The 21,078-nt window shown below is 30.4% G+C and overlaps 1 protein-coding gene across 2 annotated transcripts in view; it reads left to right on the top strand.

Moving 5' to 3' along the window:
- Positions 1-21,078, top strand: part of LOC107456559 (uncharacterized) — a 213,910-nt gene that overhangs the window by 167,645 nt on the left and 25,187 nt on the right. For both annotated transcript variants that reach the window (XM_043044187.3, XM_043044186.3), the window contains exon 6: positions 6,309-6,475. In XM_043044187.3, coding sequence (XP_042900121.2) covers positions 6,309-6,475 — 167 coding nt within the window. The remainder of the gene's footprint in view (positions 1-6,308; positions 6,476-21,078) is intronic.

Genomic DNA, 21,078 nt, shown 5'->3' with positions numbered 1-21,078 from the left:
TTTTCTATAAATATTTTTTTAGTTTGTTTTGATACACATATAATTTAATAGGGTAGTATTTTTTATTTTCAAATTTAGTGGATAACAATTGTAAAAAAATGAGTGAAAACAATCCCACGGACAATGCGACGGATTTAAGGTTATGTCAAGGTACGTCTCTTGTGAATATCAATTGATTGTTAGGTTTTCTCTTCTGAAATTACATTATGACGCATTCACATACGTTATTAATACAAATAGATTTTCCAGGGTGAGACGATTAGGCAACCACAAGCACTTCCACTGGTTCAAGAGGTCCAAGAGGGAAAAATGCACAATATTACCGTGATTACAGAGCACGGAAGCGAGTGGAGCAGGAAAAAGTGTCGATGAATAGAACTAGTGATCCTTCTACGACTGCTGATTCTTCTACAATTAACGTCGCAGGTTGCGAAGTTTAACTTCTTCCACGCGGAGGGACTCCACGCACTATTTTTTTTTGTATATAATTAACTTCTTATTACCTGAAGACAAAACAAAAAATTTAATTCAATCAAATGACCAGTTTTTTGGATCAAGCATTAATAAAATAGTGTTAAAATTACAGAGTGATTACAACTTTATTTTAGTAGGAGTAGTGGCGAAGCTAGACAGAGATAAAAATAGTAAGATACAGCAAACAAAGCTCTTTGTTTTCTTTTTCCTTCCCATATTCCCTTCTGGTGTTGAACAGCCGGCATAATTTTGAGTTTACCACTTTCAATATCTAACTCCACTGAACTGTAATTTAGAATCCATTCCAGAAGACTAGGGAACAATTGAATAAAACATTGGGATGAACTAGCCTTTAAGGGAACTAAACCTCATTACTGTTACATAGATAGAAAAACCACGAAATCCTCATATAGTTGCTCCGACAACAGCAAGAATATTCTAAATCCCTGCTGCCGGACCATTGACCCATCTACCACTGAGGATATTTTAGAATCAGCGGATCGTCCAGTAATTGATATGATTCGAACTCGGGTTACCACTTTGAAAGGTGAGCCCTCTACTCCCCTGGACCACTATGACTCATTCCTTCCCGCTATCATTGAAGCACAATCAGTTTAACAGAATCGCTCACATTTTAAAAAATTTCTGTTATAATCTTTATTTTATCTCTGCCTAGAGCCGCCGTATTACGTGCTAAAAGCACCTTTTTTAAATTTTCTATATATAAAAAGCAGCACTGGAAAAGAATCCATAGAAAACTAAAAGGTACATTTATTCATATAAAGTAAGTTTATATATCTGCTTTTTTTATCTCAAGTTATTTATATGATTATAATAATAAATTCCCATTATAAATGTCAACTGAGCAGAATCACTGACACTTCGGAAATTATGCGATAATTTTTCTTTATCTGTGACTAGCGCCACCGCCTTAGAAACTACGTTCATAAATTTTCAATAAATAAACAACAGCACTGGAAAATAATCAATCGAAAATAAAAAAAGATATACTTAGTCATATAACGCGAGTTTATGTATCTGATTTTTTTTTTCTATAGCAAAGTTATTTATATTATTATAATAATTAAATTCTAGTATAAATTTCAATTGGAGAAAAATAGCTTACACAGCTTAAAACTTCTTTATTTTCTAGCAAGTGTCTATTTTTGTCACATTTTCTTAAAACATTTTCTACTTTTAATTAAGCTAATATTTTTTTATTGACATGATTTCGCTCAAAACAAATTTATGCAAAACGCAAACTCGTTTTGTAATGCATAGTTAATTTGACAAATGTTTTTAAGCATAAAAGCAGCTATTTTTAGACCTTAGTTGTCTCGTTTAAAATGAAAATCTGCAAAAATAATTAACTTTTCAAGATTAAAACTAGCGCTAGATTTTTCTAAAAACATATTTTTCCAGAAAATTCCGCTCACTGTTCTTTCATTATTTAGGAATTAAAAAAAGCAATTCCTGGGACTCAGAAATTTTGCATTAACGATAATCAGCTTAAAGTTCAAACGAAAATTGGCTTAACTGAGCAATTTACCTTTCAATGTTTATTCCAAATAAATATTAAAAAGGATTAGAGTATTCGAAATGGAAAAAGTACTTAGAATGAATTATTCACTATCTAAAATTATCGTTTTCTTAAAATAGAATTACCATTACAGAACCTTTAATTACAATAGGGCACATTGTATGGACATTGAATTATTAATATTGCATTCTTTCATCTTATTAGTTGAGCCAATAAGTAGTTTTCGTTTTATTTTACTTTTTAAAATGAACTCTGCTTATTATACTAGTATTAAAGTTTTATTCACTAACTATTAAAAACTATCCTTTATTTCACTTTAGCTATATTTATACAAAACAACTATTTCCACAATTGTACTTCTCCCATAGTTTAAATGGGGAATAACGTCTTTTTCTAAACGAGCTTATAATTTTTTTTTAAATATTTAGAAACTTTTATTTAATTTTAAAAACTGTGTTGCCATTTCATTTAAAATTTTCGATCTAGCAGTATAACAGGTGTTTTAAAAAGGACCAAAGATTAAATTATTTAAGGAATAACGGAAAACGAAAGAGCTCATTGATTTGCTGTCTTCTACTTGTAATGCCAGAATTACTAATAACAAATTTGAAAATTAGTCACGAAACTCACAAACAGATGGCGCTACTTAATTGTTTTCAAACTGAGACTACTTTAATATGTGGTGCAGTATGCGGACAATTCTAACAGACGTCTGTGGAAATACTTTAGCTAGATTGGTCTAACGCACACCGGAAAAACTTGTTTTCTAGTTTAAAAACCTTGTTTTCGAGTTTTTGCAATCAGACAGCGCCGATTATTGAGAAGTTTGAGAAATAATTTGGTTTTAAAAATTCTTAGTTTCCTAAGTAGAACACAACAACCGACCATTTCTGTTAGTTCCGACCTTTTGCATTTTATTTTTTTCACGTAGACAAAATTGTTTAAATGTAAAACACGTACTTTTATTGTTTAAACTTCAAAAGTTTTGACATATCATTATGTCAAAAGTTACACAATTGATTGATTAAATGTTATTACTGCTCTTTTTTTTGTATACTAAATATCTGATTAAATTTTATTTATCTTTTAATTTACTTCTACCAAAAATCAGCTTTACTTCATCACTAATGGAAAACATAATAAACGTTGTAACTGAAAGTTAAACTTAAACTTCTTTACCGCACTTAAAAGAAGCGTAGCTAATTTTTTATTCCATTACTTTTTTCTTTAATCCGTATTCCTTCATTCGTTCTAGTTGACTAATATAGAAAAAAAAGTAATTGCCACTAACGATTTGACCCGAGTCAATAGTACCATTTTTATTATAACACGTGTTGGCATCATTTCCAATCGCCAATGAATCGTTATTCTCTGCATACGGCGGCATCAAATGTTTACAGCTAGTATCAAAATAAAGTATTGGTCGTAACCAAGAGAATTGCGTCGTAAAAGTCTTCAGCCATGAAACCGGATGTTTTGTGGACTTGCTGTGCTGTCAGCCAGCTAACAGATAAGTTGTTTTCGTTATCGTGTAATCCCGCCTCTTAAGTCCACCAAAAAGATCCGCATTAATATATCTCTGTTGCTAAATTTGGCGAGATTCGATAAAAGTAAGCCAATCACGTAATTCCTGAAACATAACCTTCAGTAATTATTGATAAAAAGTATTTAGCTGGCTCTAAAACTCAACTTAAGGTTTACTTAGATACTTTTCTTAGTTTTAAGAGAACTTCGAACATTAAATTTTACTTTATTTTTTAGCGTTTTTTTTTAAATCTAGAATGTTCTAGAAAGGCGGATTTAATTGAATTTATTGCTTCTGCTCTCTTCCATGATGTTGTTAGCGAACATTTAAATTTTTCTTATCACCAAATTAAATATATTCGATATCTCTAGTTACTTTTAGTACTGACTCTGTTGAAATTTTACTATCACGATATATTGATCCGCGATGGCTCAGGGGATAGAGCGTTCGCCTTCCAATGAGGCAAACCGGGTTCGAATCCCAGTCGATACGAATTACGCATCCGGCTTGCACCGACCACAGTGCTGACATTAAATATCCTCAGTGGTAGACAGATCATGGGTTAGAGTCCCCTTGCCGTCAGGCTAACCGTGGAAGGTTCTCGTGGTCTTACTCTCCATGTAACGCAAATGCGGGTTAGCTCCCTCAAAAAGTCCTCCACAAAGGCAAATTTCTACCAATACTCGATCTATGAGTTCCTTTGTCTTCTGGATTGGATTCAAAACTACAAGGCTACGGAGTTGAACATTAGTAGTCGTAAACCCATAAAATTGGGTCGGCTGTTTAACGACGGTTATTATTATAATAATTATAATTATAATATAATTATAATTATAATATGATTATAATAATTATAATATCACGATATATAGTCTAGAAATATTGATATTTCTCGATTTATTGCGATATTTTCTAATCGCAGATAAATAGATTTACATTTTTTTTTCATTGATCAATATTTTTATTATCAGAGTTAAATTTATCATCAATATCGTAATGGATTACTGTCAAAATCGTTAATACCTGACGCATTTTCATATTCCACGTTTATCGTTGTCTATAATTATCGCTGAATTAACGTCGTAGATCATTATCTTGCATTCAGTAAGAATCAGCAGTCGTAGAAGGATCACTAGTTCTATTCAACGACTCTTTTTCCTGCTCCGCTCGCTTCCGTGCTCTGTAATAACGGTAATATTGTGCAATTTTTCCTCGTGGACCTCTTGAACCAGTGGAAGTGCTTGTGGTTGCCTCATCGTCTCGCCCTGGAAAATCTATCTGCATTAATAATGTATGTGAATGCGTCATAATGAAATTTCAGAAGAGAAAACCTAACAATCAATTGATATTCACAAGAGACGTACCTTGACATAACCTTAAATCCGTCGCATTGTCCATGGAATTGTTTTCATTCATTTTTTACAATTGTTATCCACTAAATTTGAAAATAAAAAATACTACCCTATTAAATTATATGTGTATCAAAACAAACTAAAAAAATATTTATAGAAAAACAATACTTTTATTATTTTTATGCTAGTGAGAACCAAAACAATATGGAAATCAATGAGGGAAAACTGGATCCTACCACGTGATTTCCCGGCCATTAAAAATGTAGCGTTATAAACGTTTAACGCAACCTTATTGGAGGTCGCATAAGAAGTATAACTTCAAAAAGTTATATTTTTTTTATACCTTACATATGAATGGTCAATTAATGGATAAGCAATGAATTGTATATCCAAATGTTACTGCTTGAAAAAATAAATAACTCGCGAATTCTTTACCAAACAGGGAAACTGTGTCTTTTAGAATCCCTTTTATAGGGATTAACTGATATCCATTTGTTGAAACTTGAACATAAAAAAACAATTATTAAAGTGTGCGCTTGCTGTGCACTCAAGTGTGTAACAAGCACACAGACACACTTGAAAATGTAAAAACGTATCAAATGGTCTAGAGATCTTGAAGTTTCCTCCAGTATCTACACTATCTGACCAAAATTATCCAGAGACCCAGTGTTATGGACTCGTAATGTTCTGAACCATATACTAATGTGATGATCCAACTTTTGCCTCGTTGACAGCCAACGCACGTTTGGGGGAAAGTTTGCACCAATGTTTGAAAGGTGGCCATATCTAGTTGAAGTGAGTGCCAGCAGTGAGGATGATCGATTTTATTGACTATTATATGTGTTCTAGGTGTGATGTTTTTGTTGTTGTTTCTAATACCCAAGTAGTCTAACTCTTTGAGCCAATTCCATAAACTTCCAAGAAGACTTTCTGAAGAAAATTCGATCAACTTAAAATTAATACAATTTAAAATTTACTCGGGCAATAGCCGAGAAGTCCTACTCTTTGTTTATACTTGTGAGAAAAACCCCAAGTGACCAAGGGAAAAGTAAAACGGGGTGTGTAAGTCTGCTGGCTTCAGACACATTTTCTTAGACTTTTTTCAGTTGATTTCACTATATTTAATACAAAATATTAAATATCGTACTACGACGCGATATCAATACAAAATATTAAATATCACGAAATCTACTGAAAAATGTCTGAACCAAGAATGCAATGAACCAAACATTATTAAAAAATGTGATTTGACCATTGAAACAACCGTTTGCCGAACTATTTTTTCCAACTTTCAAAAAACACTTTAAGCCCGCATGATAGCCTTTCTTTTCTCTAAAGTCAATGTTAATAACCAAAACCACGGAAGAGTGTATGCTATAAAAACCATTCTAAAATTTCATTCGAATTTCTTTTCCAGTGGAACGAAGAATTCCCGCTCTGTCGAAGTAGATTTCATTCTTTATCTTATAAAATCTCCCGAAAAGATCGCCGTCGAACATCTGGCAAGAGTATTCCATGAAAAGTTGAGCACTAACAATACATTCGCTAGATACAGGGTGGATCCTAACAGAACAGCATTCGAAAGTAAGTTCTTTTTATGCTTTTATATTTATTTTTATACAACTTTTTTTTTTAGTTTTCGATTTTTAAGAGAGGATATGGAAAAAGTCCATGATCTTATTTCGAAGATCAAGATTCGTAAGCTACTCAGAGTTTTTATTTAGTGGCACAGGAATTTTTGGAACTTAAAAGTTGTTCTATTTATTTTTTTCTACTGCTAACAATATGACTATGAAAATAAATTTTAGTTTAAGTATTTTTTTTTAGGAAGTGAGATGGCTTGCAGTTGTTTCATTCCTGGAGCTTTTTCGTCTTATTTTTTACTATTAAATTTCAGTCTAAGGTGTAATTTCTCGAGGAATTACAATATGCATTTTACAACTAAAACAAAGGAATTAATTATTCTGCTGATCGAAGTAATGTGCACATTAGCTAGAGTGATCCGTTAAAGTGCCTTAACTTATTTCTTTTTTCTTAAACTGTCGATGCATGTGCATGTTACCGCTAAAGTACAGGAATCAATTTTTCTGAATATCTAGGTAATGTTCACGTTATATTTTCCGTTAAAGTACCAAAAGTTATATCTATTTAAAAATTGTTCAGAAAATTTGCGAATTGCCTAGATAGCTAACACATTTGACACCTCTTAGAAGAGGCAAGATCATCGCACAGATACCCGTAAACGAAAAATCCCATCCTTTAATAGTCCGGAAGTTGAAACAACTTTCTGATTTCCCCTCTTTTGCGCAGTTTAGTAGTTCCAAGGATGTGACATCTTTTTTGTTTTTTCCCCATTACCCATTCGTTTCCCTCTTTCGTGCAGTTTAGTAGTTCCAAGGATGTGACATCTTTTTTGTTTTCTCCCTATTGCCCATTCGTTTCCCTCTTTTGTGAAGTTTAGTAGTTCCAAGGATGTGACATTTCTTCTTCCCAAGTGCCCATTCGTTTCTCTCTTTTGCGCAGTTCAGTAGTTTCAAGGATGTGACGTCTCTTGTTTTTTCCAGAATGCCCATTCGTTTCCCTCTTTTGTGCAGTTTAGCAGTTCCAAGGATGTGACATCTCTTTTTCCCAAATGCCCATTTGTTTCCCTCTTTTGCGCAGTTTAGTAGTTCCAAGCATGTGACATCACTTGTTTTTTCCCAAATGCCCATTCGTTCCCCTCTTTTGCGCTGTTTAGTAGTTCCAAGGATGTGACATCTCTTTTTCCCAAATGCCCCTTCGTTTCCCTTTTTTGTGCAGTTTAGCAGTTCCAAGGATGTGACATTTCTTTCTCCCAAATGCTCATTCGTTTCCCTCTTTTGCGCAGTTTAGTTGTTCCAAGGATGTGACATCTTTTTTGTTTTTTCCCAAGTGCTCATTCGTTCTTTCGGATTTCTGAAGCGATCAGTGCGAGGGTCTTCCCTCTTCTAGAAGGTGTTGCTTCTACCACTAGTTCTCGTTAAATTGGAAATAATGTCGTTGTTGGATCAACAGCACGTTACTGTACACTTAAAATAAAGCTAAACGTTCTTCACTTATTTACCGATATTTAAAGAATCAAGTTAATTCCTTCAAACAATCAGCAAATTCTTTGATTGAATTAATCATTTATCAATTAAATCACTTTAGTTGAAAGATACAAGGAATCAATTAGCTTAAATTATTATCACAGTTAAGGAAATTAGTTTAATAGAATTTATTTATTTTTCGACATAAAAGAGTCTAGTTAATAATATCAAACAATCAATTAAATATCTCATACAATTAATCACCAATTAACTAAAAATATCGGAAAAGGTGTCTAAATCGTGCCTTCTCATGTAATTATTATAAAAACTTGAGTGATTGTAAATTATTTTCCTGGTAATATTTGTTCAGTAAATACTGCAAATGAATTATTTTTGCAAGGTCTTCAAATGACCTAATTTGTATCACCTGCTTCCTAAATCTCAAAAATCTATACATAATAATAAAAGCGGCTGTGTGTGTGTGTCTGTAATCACAATATATCGCCCCAGAAGCCTCGCCCAGGCACGAAACTCGGCACATAATTGTGTTTTGACATAATGAAGAAGTATTTTTTTTCTTTTTCAAAAATTTGGATTAGTTATTTAGTTATCAGTCATTTTGTAAGTCTATGCTTTTCGTCTGCTTTTTCGTCTTCAAAGAGCCATATTCAAAAAACTATTAAAAAATGCATATACTTTTCCCCACTCTTATAAATGCATGCTAATGCGAACCTTACAATTGAAATATTAATTTTCGACAACTTAAACCAATAATATACGAAGGAATTAATAATTTAATTGTAAAGTTCGCATTAGTTTACATTTATTAAAGTGGAGAAAAGTTTAACTTTTGTATTAAAAATGTGGCAACATATTCGATACGTAAATAGAACGCTTCGCTTTGATATATTTGTCGCTGTTCATAATTGTTATAATAAGTTTTTCTTCTTCTTTCCACGCTCTATTTTTTTTCTTAAGCGAAGACGATAATTTTTGTAGCGATATTGTAGTACTTTGTACTACTAAAAATTCTTTTCACAACACTTTAAAAATATTTACTTTATTTTCTTTATATATACAGAGAACAGTCGGCAAAGAATTCGATTAGGTTGAAAAACATTTTGCTAAAAAGGAACGAATTCCAAAAGAAAAAATAAACAACTTAAAGAATAAAAATGCTGATGCCAGCCAATTTTTTGAAAGTTAACTTAGAAATAACAAACCAAACGATGTTAAATAACAAACCAAACGATGTTAACAAAATGACGTAGAAAGCGCAACTAGATCAAAATTATGCAAGCACAACTAGATCAAATTATAATACCTGAGTGCTTGACGTAACAGATATAGAAATAGAATTTGATACCATAAAAAATTATATAGAAATAGAAATTGATTGATTTATTCGTTTTCGTGTTCTTTTCATGTATTTAGCATTTTAGTTTTTTTTTCTTCTTAAGCGTTGTAGCTATATAATTTCAAACATCCTCAAGAGCTATAACACATCTGCAGCAGAACTGGATATGAAGACAAAATTGCAGGACAGGAACACTTTAATTGTCCACTAATCTTCAGATTTCCTGCTATGTTTTAAAAAACTTTATTTGTGAAAACCTTCAGCGTGGCGGACAGCTGGCCGCCTTAGGCGGCTAGTATTGAATGTTTATGGTGTAAATTGAATAGGTAGATCGAAACAATTGTTTAATAGTTTTATAATGAGCCGACCTGGTGACCGAGTGGTTAGCGTGCCTGACTACGGAGCCGCTGGTCGCGGGTTCGAATCCTGCTCAGGGCATGGATGTTTCTTTCTCTCTCTCTGTGTTCCTTTCTCCTTTGTGTGTGAATGTGACCCGCCCTATAAACGGGTTGTGGTTGTGTGATGTGGGCGACGCTGCTCCACCGCCGTGGCTTCGCCACAGGTGCCCACTGGGTAACGAGAAGAGAGTAGCAGTTCTGGCATTCCTGTGGCCAATGGGACAACCCCCAAGTGCCCGCCATTAAAAAAAATAGTTTATAATGAGAAATGTTGTATGAAATCTTTGAATTATTAGTTTACATTGTAGTTTTCTGCAACAAAAAGGTCAGTTTAATTAACTTGTTCTCAGTTGCCGCGCTTTGGTGGTGCAGTCGGTTAAGGCGTCGCTCACACCGCTTGTTGAAGAGCTCAGGGTAGTGGGTTCGATTCTGGCAATCGACTAAACAACCAGTGTATGTACACAGCAAAGTGCATGTTAAATCAGTAGTTATCTGGGGTGTGGAAGTTTGGAGAGAAGGGTACCAGCTCCAACACTGTCCACGTCTACTGACCAGGGTCGAACTTACGTAGCAATCTTATCGTGGCCGTTAAGAAATAAATTCCTAAAAATGGGGTTAGATGATAGGTCATGGTAGGAGGACGTGTATGAGTGTTATCAGTTGTTTCAGTCTCATTATAAAACAAACAACCACACTCACGGGACGGGAAATTTGGCTTTGGGTGAAAGTTGGTAAAGAAATAGTTCTCGATAATTTTACAACAGTAACTTGTGTACTACAATTTAAAAGGCTTGAAAAATTACCTGTGTGGTAGTTAATAAGTTCTTATATCATACCAGTGCGATATAAGACTACATACGAGGTATGATTTAAGTATTACTTGATGTTTTAAGCAACAACCATACCTATAACACGTTGGCGAAACCAAAAAATGGAGGTATAGGGGAAAAGAATTTAGTGAAGAAAGGATAGAAACAAACTTTTGAACTTTCACGATATGGACTGTAATGTGCTCAACCGTAACTTATCTCATTTCCACAATTTAGTTCTTTTCTTAGAAGGAAATGCAAAGCCTTTGCGCAAATGTCTCTTTTGGAATATTACAGTACTTTTTGTGGTTTCACACTGAGCCATTCAAATTAACTTGCATGCTTTTAAAATGTTGGTTTAAGCATCAAATTTAAAACATTTAATAAAAAAATTCAATCAATTCAGAACCTTTGTTCTGTTGTTGTTGTAGTTCATTTACATCGCACTAAAGCTGCACAATGGGCTATTGACGACGGTCTAGGAAGCATCCCTGAGGATGATCCGAAGACATGGCATCACAATTTTGATCCTCTGTGGAGGGAATGGCTCCCCCAGCTTCGGTAGCCTACCGACCTGCAGGTTAAGTCGAGCACTTTACGGTAGAACAGTTTAGCGAGGACCAATACCGCACACCCTCGGTCCCTACGCAGACTGATCCAAGTGGTCACCCAAAACCCTTGCGTAAATGTCTCTTTTAGAATAGTACAATGCTTTTTTGTCGTTCACACTGAGCCATTTTTCGTGGTTTCACATTTCACTCTGAGCCATTCAAATTAGTGTGCATGCTTTTAAAATGTTGGTATAAACATCGAATTTAAAATATTTAATGAATAAAATGCCATCAATGCAAAACCTTTGCGCAAATATCTCTTTTAGAATACTACAGTACTTTTTTGTGGTTCACACTGAGCCAATTTTTTGTGGTTTCACATTTCACTCTTGAAATGCTTTGAAAATGTTGGTGTTAACATCGAATAGAAACATTTAATAAAAAACTTTCAATCGTGTATGCATAACTATTAAGCTGTTTGAAAACATTTTTTTAAAAAAAATTAATATCAATAAAACTTGTTATCCTATTGTTAATTCAAATTTATTAAATTTTTTTGCTGTAAATATGGAGACATCTTCATATATTCCCTATTGTGTCAGCTGTTTTAGAACATAAATTTAGTGTCAGTAAAACCTTCCTTGTTGTGAATTTATGGCTTATGATAAGAGGAAAAAACAACGATGAAAGAAATAAAAAAAGTTTTTATTTGAAATAGCAGTTCCATGTCACATTTTTATAGTAGATGCGAGAATCAAATATTTATCTTCCGAGCCTCTTTAATGGTCTGCCCCTAAAAACTTGGTCATAAAATATTAAAGTATTTATCTTTTTCACTATTCGGTATCCAAATGCGTTTCTTAAATAAAGTTCTTTGATATTCAGTGACGGTATTTTAGCGTTTGTAAACTTCACTTTCGAATTTAATTGAAGAGCTTAGTTGAAGAACATGTTATGAGATCTTTGGGAACACTCAAAATGTTGAGTTTGAAGACATGTAATGGCCTGCTTTATGAATAGAATATTCAGCCAAACTATTACGGAGGGGAAATTTTTTTTAAAAAGAAATTTGTCTTGTAAATAACTTTCTGATGTTCGTACGCATTTTGGAATTGTTAATAGTTCATTTAACATGTTCTTCAAATAACATGCCATTAACTTTCATTACACTTTTTAGTTATACATTTTTAACCAACTTCTCTAGAGGGTTCCCAAGTTTTGTTCCACGGAACTAGTATTTTACTTGCATACTTTTTTAAAAATAACCGAAATGTTAAACAAATAATGGATTATTACTAGGTTTCAAAAGCAGATTTCAATCAAGTATAAAAAAAATATAACTAGATCAAAAAACAAAGTCCTAAATCTCAGAATCCCCCGGAATCTTCGGAACACATTTAGAAACCGCATCTCCAGAGTAATCAGCTGGATATATAGAATTATCGGCTGGATATCTAGTAAATTCAACTAGAAATATAAAAATAATCGGCCGAGATGTCTAAAACAATCAACTAGATACTTTAAACAACGGAATATTATACAATATGCCAGATCATAAAGTGATTCAAATTAAGAATTGGTGATTTCTATGACCAATTAAATCAGCAATTCAAATCAACTGACTCATACTATATATGCCAAACACAAATTCAAATTTCTAATAAATATTGAAAAATGGACGGTAAAATAACACTGAACATTTTACTTCATAAATTCAAATTGGAAAAGCGCACAGTGCAGCTATAACCAAACAGCCAGCACAGTGCAGCTATAATCAAATTTCTCATAAATATTGAAAACACAAAATTACTTATTAATAAAAATGAATAAAAATAAAATATAATTGTGTGTTTGCACACAATATACAATAATAGTGTGTTTGCACACTATAAAATATAAATGTGTTCAAACACACAATTATATTTTATTTTTATTAATAAGTAATTTTGTGTTTTCACTAATTATGTTAATTTTAAATAATGTTTTACTAAATTAATATAATAGAGAATATTTTAGGATAAACAAACTATTTTCCCCATTTATTTGAAGAACTTAGTTGACATGCATGTTTCGTCATATTTTAGGAACATATAATATTTTGAATTTGAGAGCATGTTCTATTCAAATGAAATATAGAAATATCCTTCCAGAATTTGATAGAGCTCATTTTTCAACGAAAAGTGTGAATTTTAGTGTTTCTAGACACCACTTTCTCATTTAATTAAAAAACTTATTTAAGTGATATTTTGTAAACGGTGAGACTCTTTGGTTATAAACACCTTTAGTTGGAAGCGGAAAATTTTGGCCAACCAATGTTACAAAGTTTAAAAAAAATACAATTTTTTCTTAAAAAAATTAGCTTTTAAAGGTTTCTCAACTGATTTAATAGAATTGACTAAAATTTAACTTAATATATGATTTTATTAAGCTTCTAAGTTATAAATTTGCCTAAGGGCTGATCTAGAGTAACCACCTAGATATCAATAGTTATCTATCTAGAATAGCTAATCTATGTTCTAGAATGAATCTGATCTAAAGGTGATTCGAATAAAAATATGAATCCATTTTAGTGATTCTAGTAACTAGGATTTTAATTAGTGATCCCAATCAATTATTTGAAAGCACTGATCATTAAGCTGATTATCAGCCTTTTATTATTCAGAGTGAAATGAATCTTTGAAAAAGTAATACAACTTTGATCATCTTCAAATCGGACGATTTCAACAATCTTGTGAGAATCTAAATATTCAAATTCATTTGAAACAGCTCAGTCAAAGAAATAGATTCGACTTTTTTTTAAATAAATTCATTTTACTAACTGATTGACATCAACTTACTTAAACGCACTCACTTAACTTAAAACAACTTTTTCAAATAAATAAATTCGGTTTTTTTAATGATTTAATTAGACTAAATGGAGTAACATCAACTTATTTAATTGAAGTTATCAACTAATTCATTTTAAACAGCGAATCGCTAATTCGATTAATATGAAATGTTCGTTAGGATATTTTTTAAATAAGTTCCTTTGACTAATTGATTGACATCAACTTATTTAAATCAAGTTCTCATTTTATTTTGAAACTATCATTTGAATTATCTTTGGATCTGAAAATTAAAGACAAAAGGATTGAAATCACTGTCAAAATGAAGTTTTAGTCATATCTGCGATTTTAATCATCAATTAAGAGCTTATTAATTAACATCTTTTACTTCAAAGTGAAATAAATAAAAAATTTAATTTCTCTAATCGAGTATTTTTTGTAAGAAAAGTATTTAAAATCGTCATCTAGTTTACTCCAAATGCAAAACAAAAAAATGCAAAGATTTTTTTAAAGATGTTTAAAATCAAGTTATCAAGGAAAAATATTTACTTCAAGAAAACAAAAGAGCTTTTTCGCAGATTTTTATTAAATAAAATCATAATTTATTATGTAAATTGCAAGCTAAATATTATTTGAAATGGATGAAATTCTGTGATATTTTATGTAATATTTAAAATTACAATTTGAAAAAAATCTTATTTTTTAAAAAAAATATGCCTAGAGTCGTTTTTCTAATGAATGTTTACACTTTTATATATTTCAGTTAATAAAATCAAATTTAAATATTTAAATGCACTTTTCGTGCTTAAATTCTTTTTCAAGGATAAATTCTAAGCTACGCAGAATTCGGAAGCTAGTTTTAATTTATTCCTTATGGTAACCTGGAAAGGAAAATAAATTTAAATTAAAGCAACCCTTGACAACCAATATTTCTTATCTCTTGTCAACAAAGTGCAAAAATGGCTGTTCCAAACAATAGACTACATTGGATTAAATAAATTACGTAAAAAGCATTCAAAAAAGTAGTTAAAAAAACTAACAAATCTTTTGATATTTAGTTATCTACTCTTGATGACTAGCAAGCGTTGTATGTATTGTTTTTGGTGAGAGTTTAAATTATTTTGTTTAAAAATATTTTTCTGATTGTTTATATTCTATTGCTGTCTTTAAACTGTATCTTAAGTATGTCAGATAGTTCGTTTATGCATTTACGTCCTAACAAACTTTTTATTTTTAAAAATTGCATTCCGTTTCTGTGTTTTAATACAGCTTGTACTGTTAGTATTTAGTTCAGTTTCTAAGATTTTATTTAAACATATTAAAATTGCTACGATGGCTCTAAATTTATAATTTTTGCACCTTTTTTGTTTAAATTACTTTTTAGTTTAAAAATATTTTCTGGTTATTTATATTCTAATGCTATTTTAAAACTAAAGATGTAAGAGTTCCTTAATGCATTAATGATGTAACAGATTTCTTAATTTTAAAGATTGCATTTCGTTTCAGCGTTTTATTGCTACTTGCATTGTTTGCATTTAGTTCAGTTTCTAAGATTTTATTTAAACATATAAAATTGTTACAATCGCTCTAAATTTGTTTATAACTTTTTATACTTTTTTGTGATTGTTTAAATTATTCTTTTGATTAAAAATATTTTTTTAATTGTTAATATTTTATTACTATCTTAAAACTACGTTATTGGTATGCAAGATTGTTAGTTAATATCGTCGCAGACATTTTAATTTTAAAGATTGGATTTCGTTTCTGTATTCTATTGCTGTTAAAATTTAGTTCATTTTCTAAGATTTTGTTTAAATATATTAAAATTGATACAATCGCTCTAAATTTGTTGATAATTTTATACATCTTTTCTGGCGAAAGTTTAAATTTTTAGCTTTAAAATAACTTTCTGATTGTTTATATTCCATTAATAAATTAAAACTATCGATTTAGCATGCAAGATTGCTCGTTAATGCATTAATGTTGTAACATACTTTTTAATTTTAAGGATTACATTTCGTTTCTATGTTTTATTGCTGCTAATATTGTAAGCATTTTGTTCAATTTCTAAGATTTTATTTAAACATATAAAATTAATGCAATCTCTCTTAATTTGTTGATAATTTTATGTATATTTTTGCTGTATGTTTAAATTATTCTTTTGTTTAAAAATAGTTTTCTGGTTGTTAATACTCTATTACTATTTTAAATTTTAGATTTCGCCAGTAAGCATAAATGTCCTAACAGTCTTTCTAATTTTGCAGTTAGCATTTCGTTTATATGTTTATTGAGATTAAAACAATATAAATTAAAACAATATTGGGATTAAAACAATATATAAACGCATTGTGTCTGAAACAATTTTTTTTTATTTTAATAAAAATTATGTTAAAAAATGTTAGTTTAATAGTTTTAATTTTGAGATGAAGTTATTAAGTTCTGTAATAATATTTCAGTGTTAGTAGCTCTAGTTTATATGCTGTATTTAGAGCTTAAAATAATCATTCTAACTATGATACTTGTATTCTTGTTTTATTTTTAAATTTTTTAACATTAAGGTTCGTATGATATGAACGATCAATTTATAAGTGATTGATGTTGCTGAAGCTTTCCTTTCTTATAAAATGTCAAATGTGGAAACATATTAAAAAGTTTATTAAGTAAAATTGTTCTTAAGCATATTAAAGTTGCAACAGCGTTTCTCATTTTGAAGATTGAATTACTTTTTGCTGTTTTACTGAGTCTGATATACTACAAATTAATTTAGTGAATAAGAAAGTTTTAAACTTATAATAGTTCATACAATCTCTAAATTTTTTATATTTTAACAAAGCATTTTGTTTATAAGATTTATCTTAAACGTATAGAGATTAAAAATATCATTTTTTGAATATTTATATATTAAATTGTTTATATTTATTTCGAATCTATATAATAGTTTAAAGAAATTGCTGTTTTTTTTTAATTTTACTATATTGTACCTATAGTTTTTAAGCTTTACTTTAAACTTGGGCAATTTATTCTACTTTAGATAATTGTGTTTTTTCTTCAATTCTCTGTTTAAAACCCAATTCAGAATATTTTATCGAAATGACGCAAAATTTATCTTCTTTATTGCTGTTAATAAGTCTTTCTAGTTTTAACAACTGTATACATATTTTAGATGTTTTACAGTTTTTAAACTTTTTCTGTTGGATTGGTTTTGGTTTCATTCTATTCAACTTAAATGAATAATACATAGAAAACACTTCCTCTCTTGTCTAAATAGCAATATTTAAGGCTCCACTCCCCCCCCCCTAGTGATTACAAAATAACAGCTAAATGCAGTGATTTATCTTATATGTTGGGTTAGGATATGCTTATATACAGGGTTAGAATATGCTTATGTATAGGGTTAGGATTTGCTTATATATAGGATTGAAGTTATATATAGGGGCCAGGGGTCTGTTTAGAAGAAATTTGGGTCCGTTAAGGGACCCTTCACAAAATATCTTTTCATAAAAACGGACCCTTCACAAAATATTTTTACTTAAAAACGGACCCTTCACAAAATAATTTTTCTTTTAATCGGACCCTTCACAAATTTGTTTATCTTCATTATTGTTTTGTTAATCGAATAAATGAATGGGGGGGGGGAGAAAGACAGATGTAAACAAACTAAATTTTGTCTTCGGGAGACGATTCTTCCATTATTCGTCCGAAATGAATATTCTGCGTTCAGCAGTATAGGCTAAATACCAATTATTTATGTTGCATCGCTAATTTAGTAGCTGCAATTGCTGTTTATTTTTTAAAATTAAATTTTTTTAATTATAATTTTACAGTGTTGAGCATAATCTTGTATGTCTTTACAATTTAAAAACTTCCTGAAAAAGTTTTTTTTTGCTGTAACGGACCCTATTTTCACAAAAGCGGACCCTGGTTGAAAGAATGTGACTTAACGTTTATTTTATATTCACAAATTACGAGTCATTTTTTTCACAATTTTACAAAAACGGACACTTCTCAGAATGTCTGGACAGACCCCTGGGGGCAAATGCACCGAAAATCTCGTGGGGGTGGCCAAATTTCTTTTTTATTCGCATCCCAGGGATACGCGTAATTTATATAGCGATATATAGCGTCGATATATATAGCGATATATAGCGTCGGAGGAATTACATTCCTTTATCACAAGAGAAAAAAATTTCTTCTTATTAAACTAGATTAGTTAACTAGATATTAATTAAACTAGGCTAGATCTTATTATTAAATTTATTCATCTAATTAAACTTGAATTTTTTCAGAAGAAGAAAAGGAAAACAATTTTGAGTTAAATCGATCGAGAAATTTCTGTTTTAATTACTTTGAATTACTATAACTGAATAATTATTCAATTAAATTTTTTCCTGCTCATGAAATATTTATTTGTATGTATATCTCCAAAATAGAGATTTGTATCTTTTCTAGGAGGGACCTGCTTTTAGTAAAAATAAGAACTCAGAAATTCGGAAGTTTTGGTTCCCAAAGACCTGTTACTTTAAAAGTCTAGCAGAATCGCTGTAAACTGACATCTAGTATAGAAGAGTAAAATTTAGATATCCTTATTGGAGTTAAACCACTTTTTTTAAACAATGGGATACCTGCAAGTGACGTAGTATAGGTATCTTGATCCTGATTGGTTGTTGAAACGTGGCATTTGTTTGCGTTAGCAGCTGTTCTTTCCATTTCGAGTAAAGCCCGTCAAGTATCAATTCTTTTAAGTGACACATTCTAAATTCTTTCACAAAGATTCTTTCTCAGAGATTTCATTTTTTTTTTACTATATATTTGCACAGAGACTTAACACAAAGGCAGGCATGAAGCCATATGGAAGATAAACAAATAATAAATCTAAGATAAGAAAAATAATTATATTTCAACTATTTCGATGTGCGATACGGCTCTATATTTAATTAACTTATCGTTAACTAACTTTCTAACTTATGTAGAGTAACTTAGCTCAACTTTAGTACGCCATTTTGCTATTAAAGATTAGCTGGCGTTGATGCCATAAATCACATGTGTGGCTATATCTTCTTCAAGTGCAAGTAACCAATTTTTCAGCCTTATATTAATTATTTCTGAATTCAGCTATTTGAAAATTCTTACTTTTTTTTGGTTCTAACCTAACATGATGCATATTTTATACGAGAAATATTATTAAAAAACTTCTCTGAAATAGAAATAAAAAGTAAAATAAATAAGAATTTTATAACTGTTTCTCCTGTCGTAATTCTGCCTTCTTTGCTTCGGAGATGGTTTTTATATATTCGCAGTTTCAGCAAACTTTAATTTATTTTTACTCTAAAAAGGATTTTATAAAATGTTTGTTTAGTAAAATTATTTTCTGCATTTTATTCTTCCTGGGGAAAATAAAATTAGAGTAATTTCTTCCTGGATATATTGATTTTCTTCTTCAGAAATGAAGAATTCCTGGTTTGTTAATTTAGACCAAAACTCGTTGCCAAGGTAACGTGTCGAAATCCTAAAATATGAGTCACAGAAGTAGGAAATAAAAGTATTTTAGGAAAAGGAGTAATCTTACATTACGAACGCTTTTTTTTTCTTCCGAAATATAATTTGTATTATTTTATATTAATTATCTTTGTCCATGCACCGCTATATAAATGTTTTTTTTTTCAAATTTTAGTCATCGAAGAGTCCGTGGGGGAAAACAAATTCGCAGTTTTACTTAAAAAATATTTAAATATATTTTTTTCAAGCATGCATTGAATCTTTTCCATCTGAAAAATAATATGTGTTAAAAAATGATTTAAGATTTGAAAAATTCATTGAAGAAACACTGAAATAAAAAGGAAAATGCATCTTCATCTGTTAAGGAAAATATTTTTTCTTCTAAAATATCAATATTAGTTACAAAAATCGTCAACAGATGACGGTTGGAGAAACTATTAAACACTATTTTCTGATTTGTTGGAACATTCCATCCAACTGAAATTTTTGCATAGATGTCCTTTCTGACTACGTTAATGCGTTGTTGCCACAATATGTGGATATTTTGAAAACATCTAAGAGTTTTTGTTGCGCCATCTGTTAGCAAACTTTGTAACTAATTCGCAATCGCAACGAACTATAGGGGGCGTTGTTGTATGAGACTAATACCTGCGATTTCTACATGAAGAGTCATTCAGTTACTCTGGAGACGTCTTTAATGTAGCGTGTAACATTGTAACGTTCCTTCTTTATCGTGGCTTATTAAATTTAAAAAAGAAAAATGTTTGATATCCTTTCTTATGCAACCAAAAACAAGATGGTATCTCTTTTTTTTAAAGAAAGAACATCCAAAACACGTTGGAAAAATATTTGTAAATAAACAGAAAAAAATATGTATCTTCTCATTAGAGTTAAACCTAATGCCTGAGAAATAGTTTAACTAAATTTAATGATATAACCTGAAAGGCCTATTTAAACTTTACATTCCATAGTTTTAAGAATCATATTATTTCAAACATTAAAATAAGCAAAAAGTATACATAAACTTCATAATTTTATATAATTTAATTTTGTAAAAAAAGTTCTTTGACAACAATTTTTATCAAAAAATTTTAAGTTTTTATAAAAATCATTATTTAGAAACTAAAAAAAGTAAAATAAAGAATGCCTACGATACAAAGCAAAAAAGAAAAAACCAATTCTAAAAATTCCTTACATTAAAATAAACAACTTTCATGTTCTTTCTTTTTTGATTCATAATCGGACGCAGAAAACCATTCTGTAAAAAACTATCATCAAATAAGAAAAAAATTACTTAAAAGTAAAATTTTTTGTTTTATAAAAATTAACACTTACCTTCTTTATAAATCAGAAGATTTCCAAAATGATTTGTTCTTCGATTTTTGTTACCATTTTTTAGTGCTACGAAAATGCGTCTTTGAGATTTGCCAAAAATAGAACAAGATGCAATTTTATTTTTTCAGGAGCGAAATATTTTGCCCATTGTCCACCGAAATCCGATAAACTAATTTGATTTTAAATAAAGTGTTTTATTTTATGATTTGTCTCAAATATTTTGGTGTAGATTGGTGGCACTTAAAAACCGCCAAATCTGTAGTTGTGGTGGCGTTATTACGTAAGTACCGAATTTTTATTCCATACTTTTTTGAATCATATTACTTCAAACATTAGAATATGCAAGAAGTATACATTAGCACATAATGT

The sequence above is a fragment of the Parasteatoda tepidariorum genome, chromosome 5 (genome assembly GCF_982258835.1).
Source record: "Parasteatoda tepidariorum strain Cologne lab strain chromosome 5, Ptep-v5.0, whole genome shotgun sequence".
In the NCBI taxonomy this organism is placed as follows: Eukaryota; Metazoa; Arthropoda; class Arachnida; order Araneae; family Theridiidae; genus Parasteatoda; species Parasteatoda tepidariorum.
Note: the sequence above shows the minus strand (reverse complement) of the source record. Positions and strands in the feature narration are given on the sequence as shown.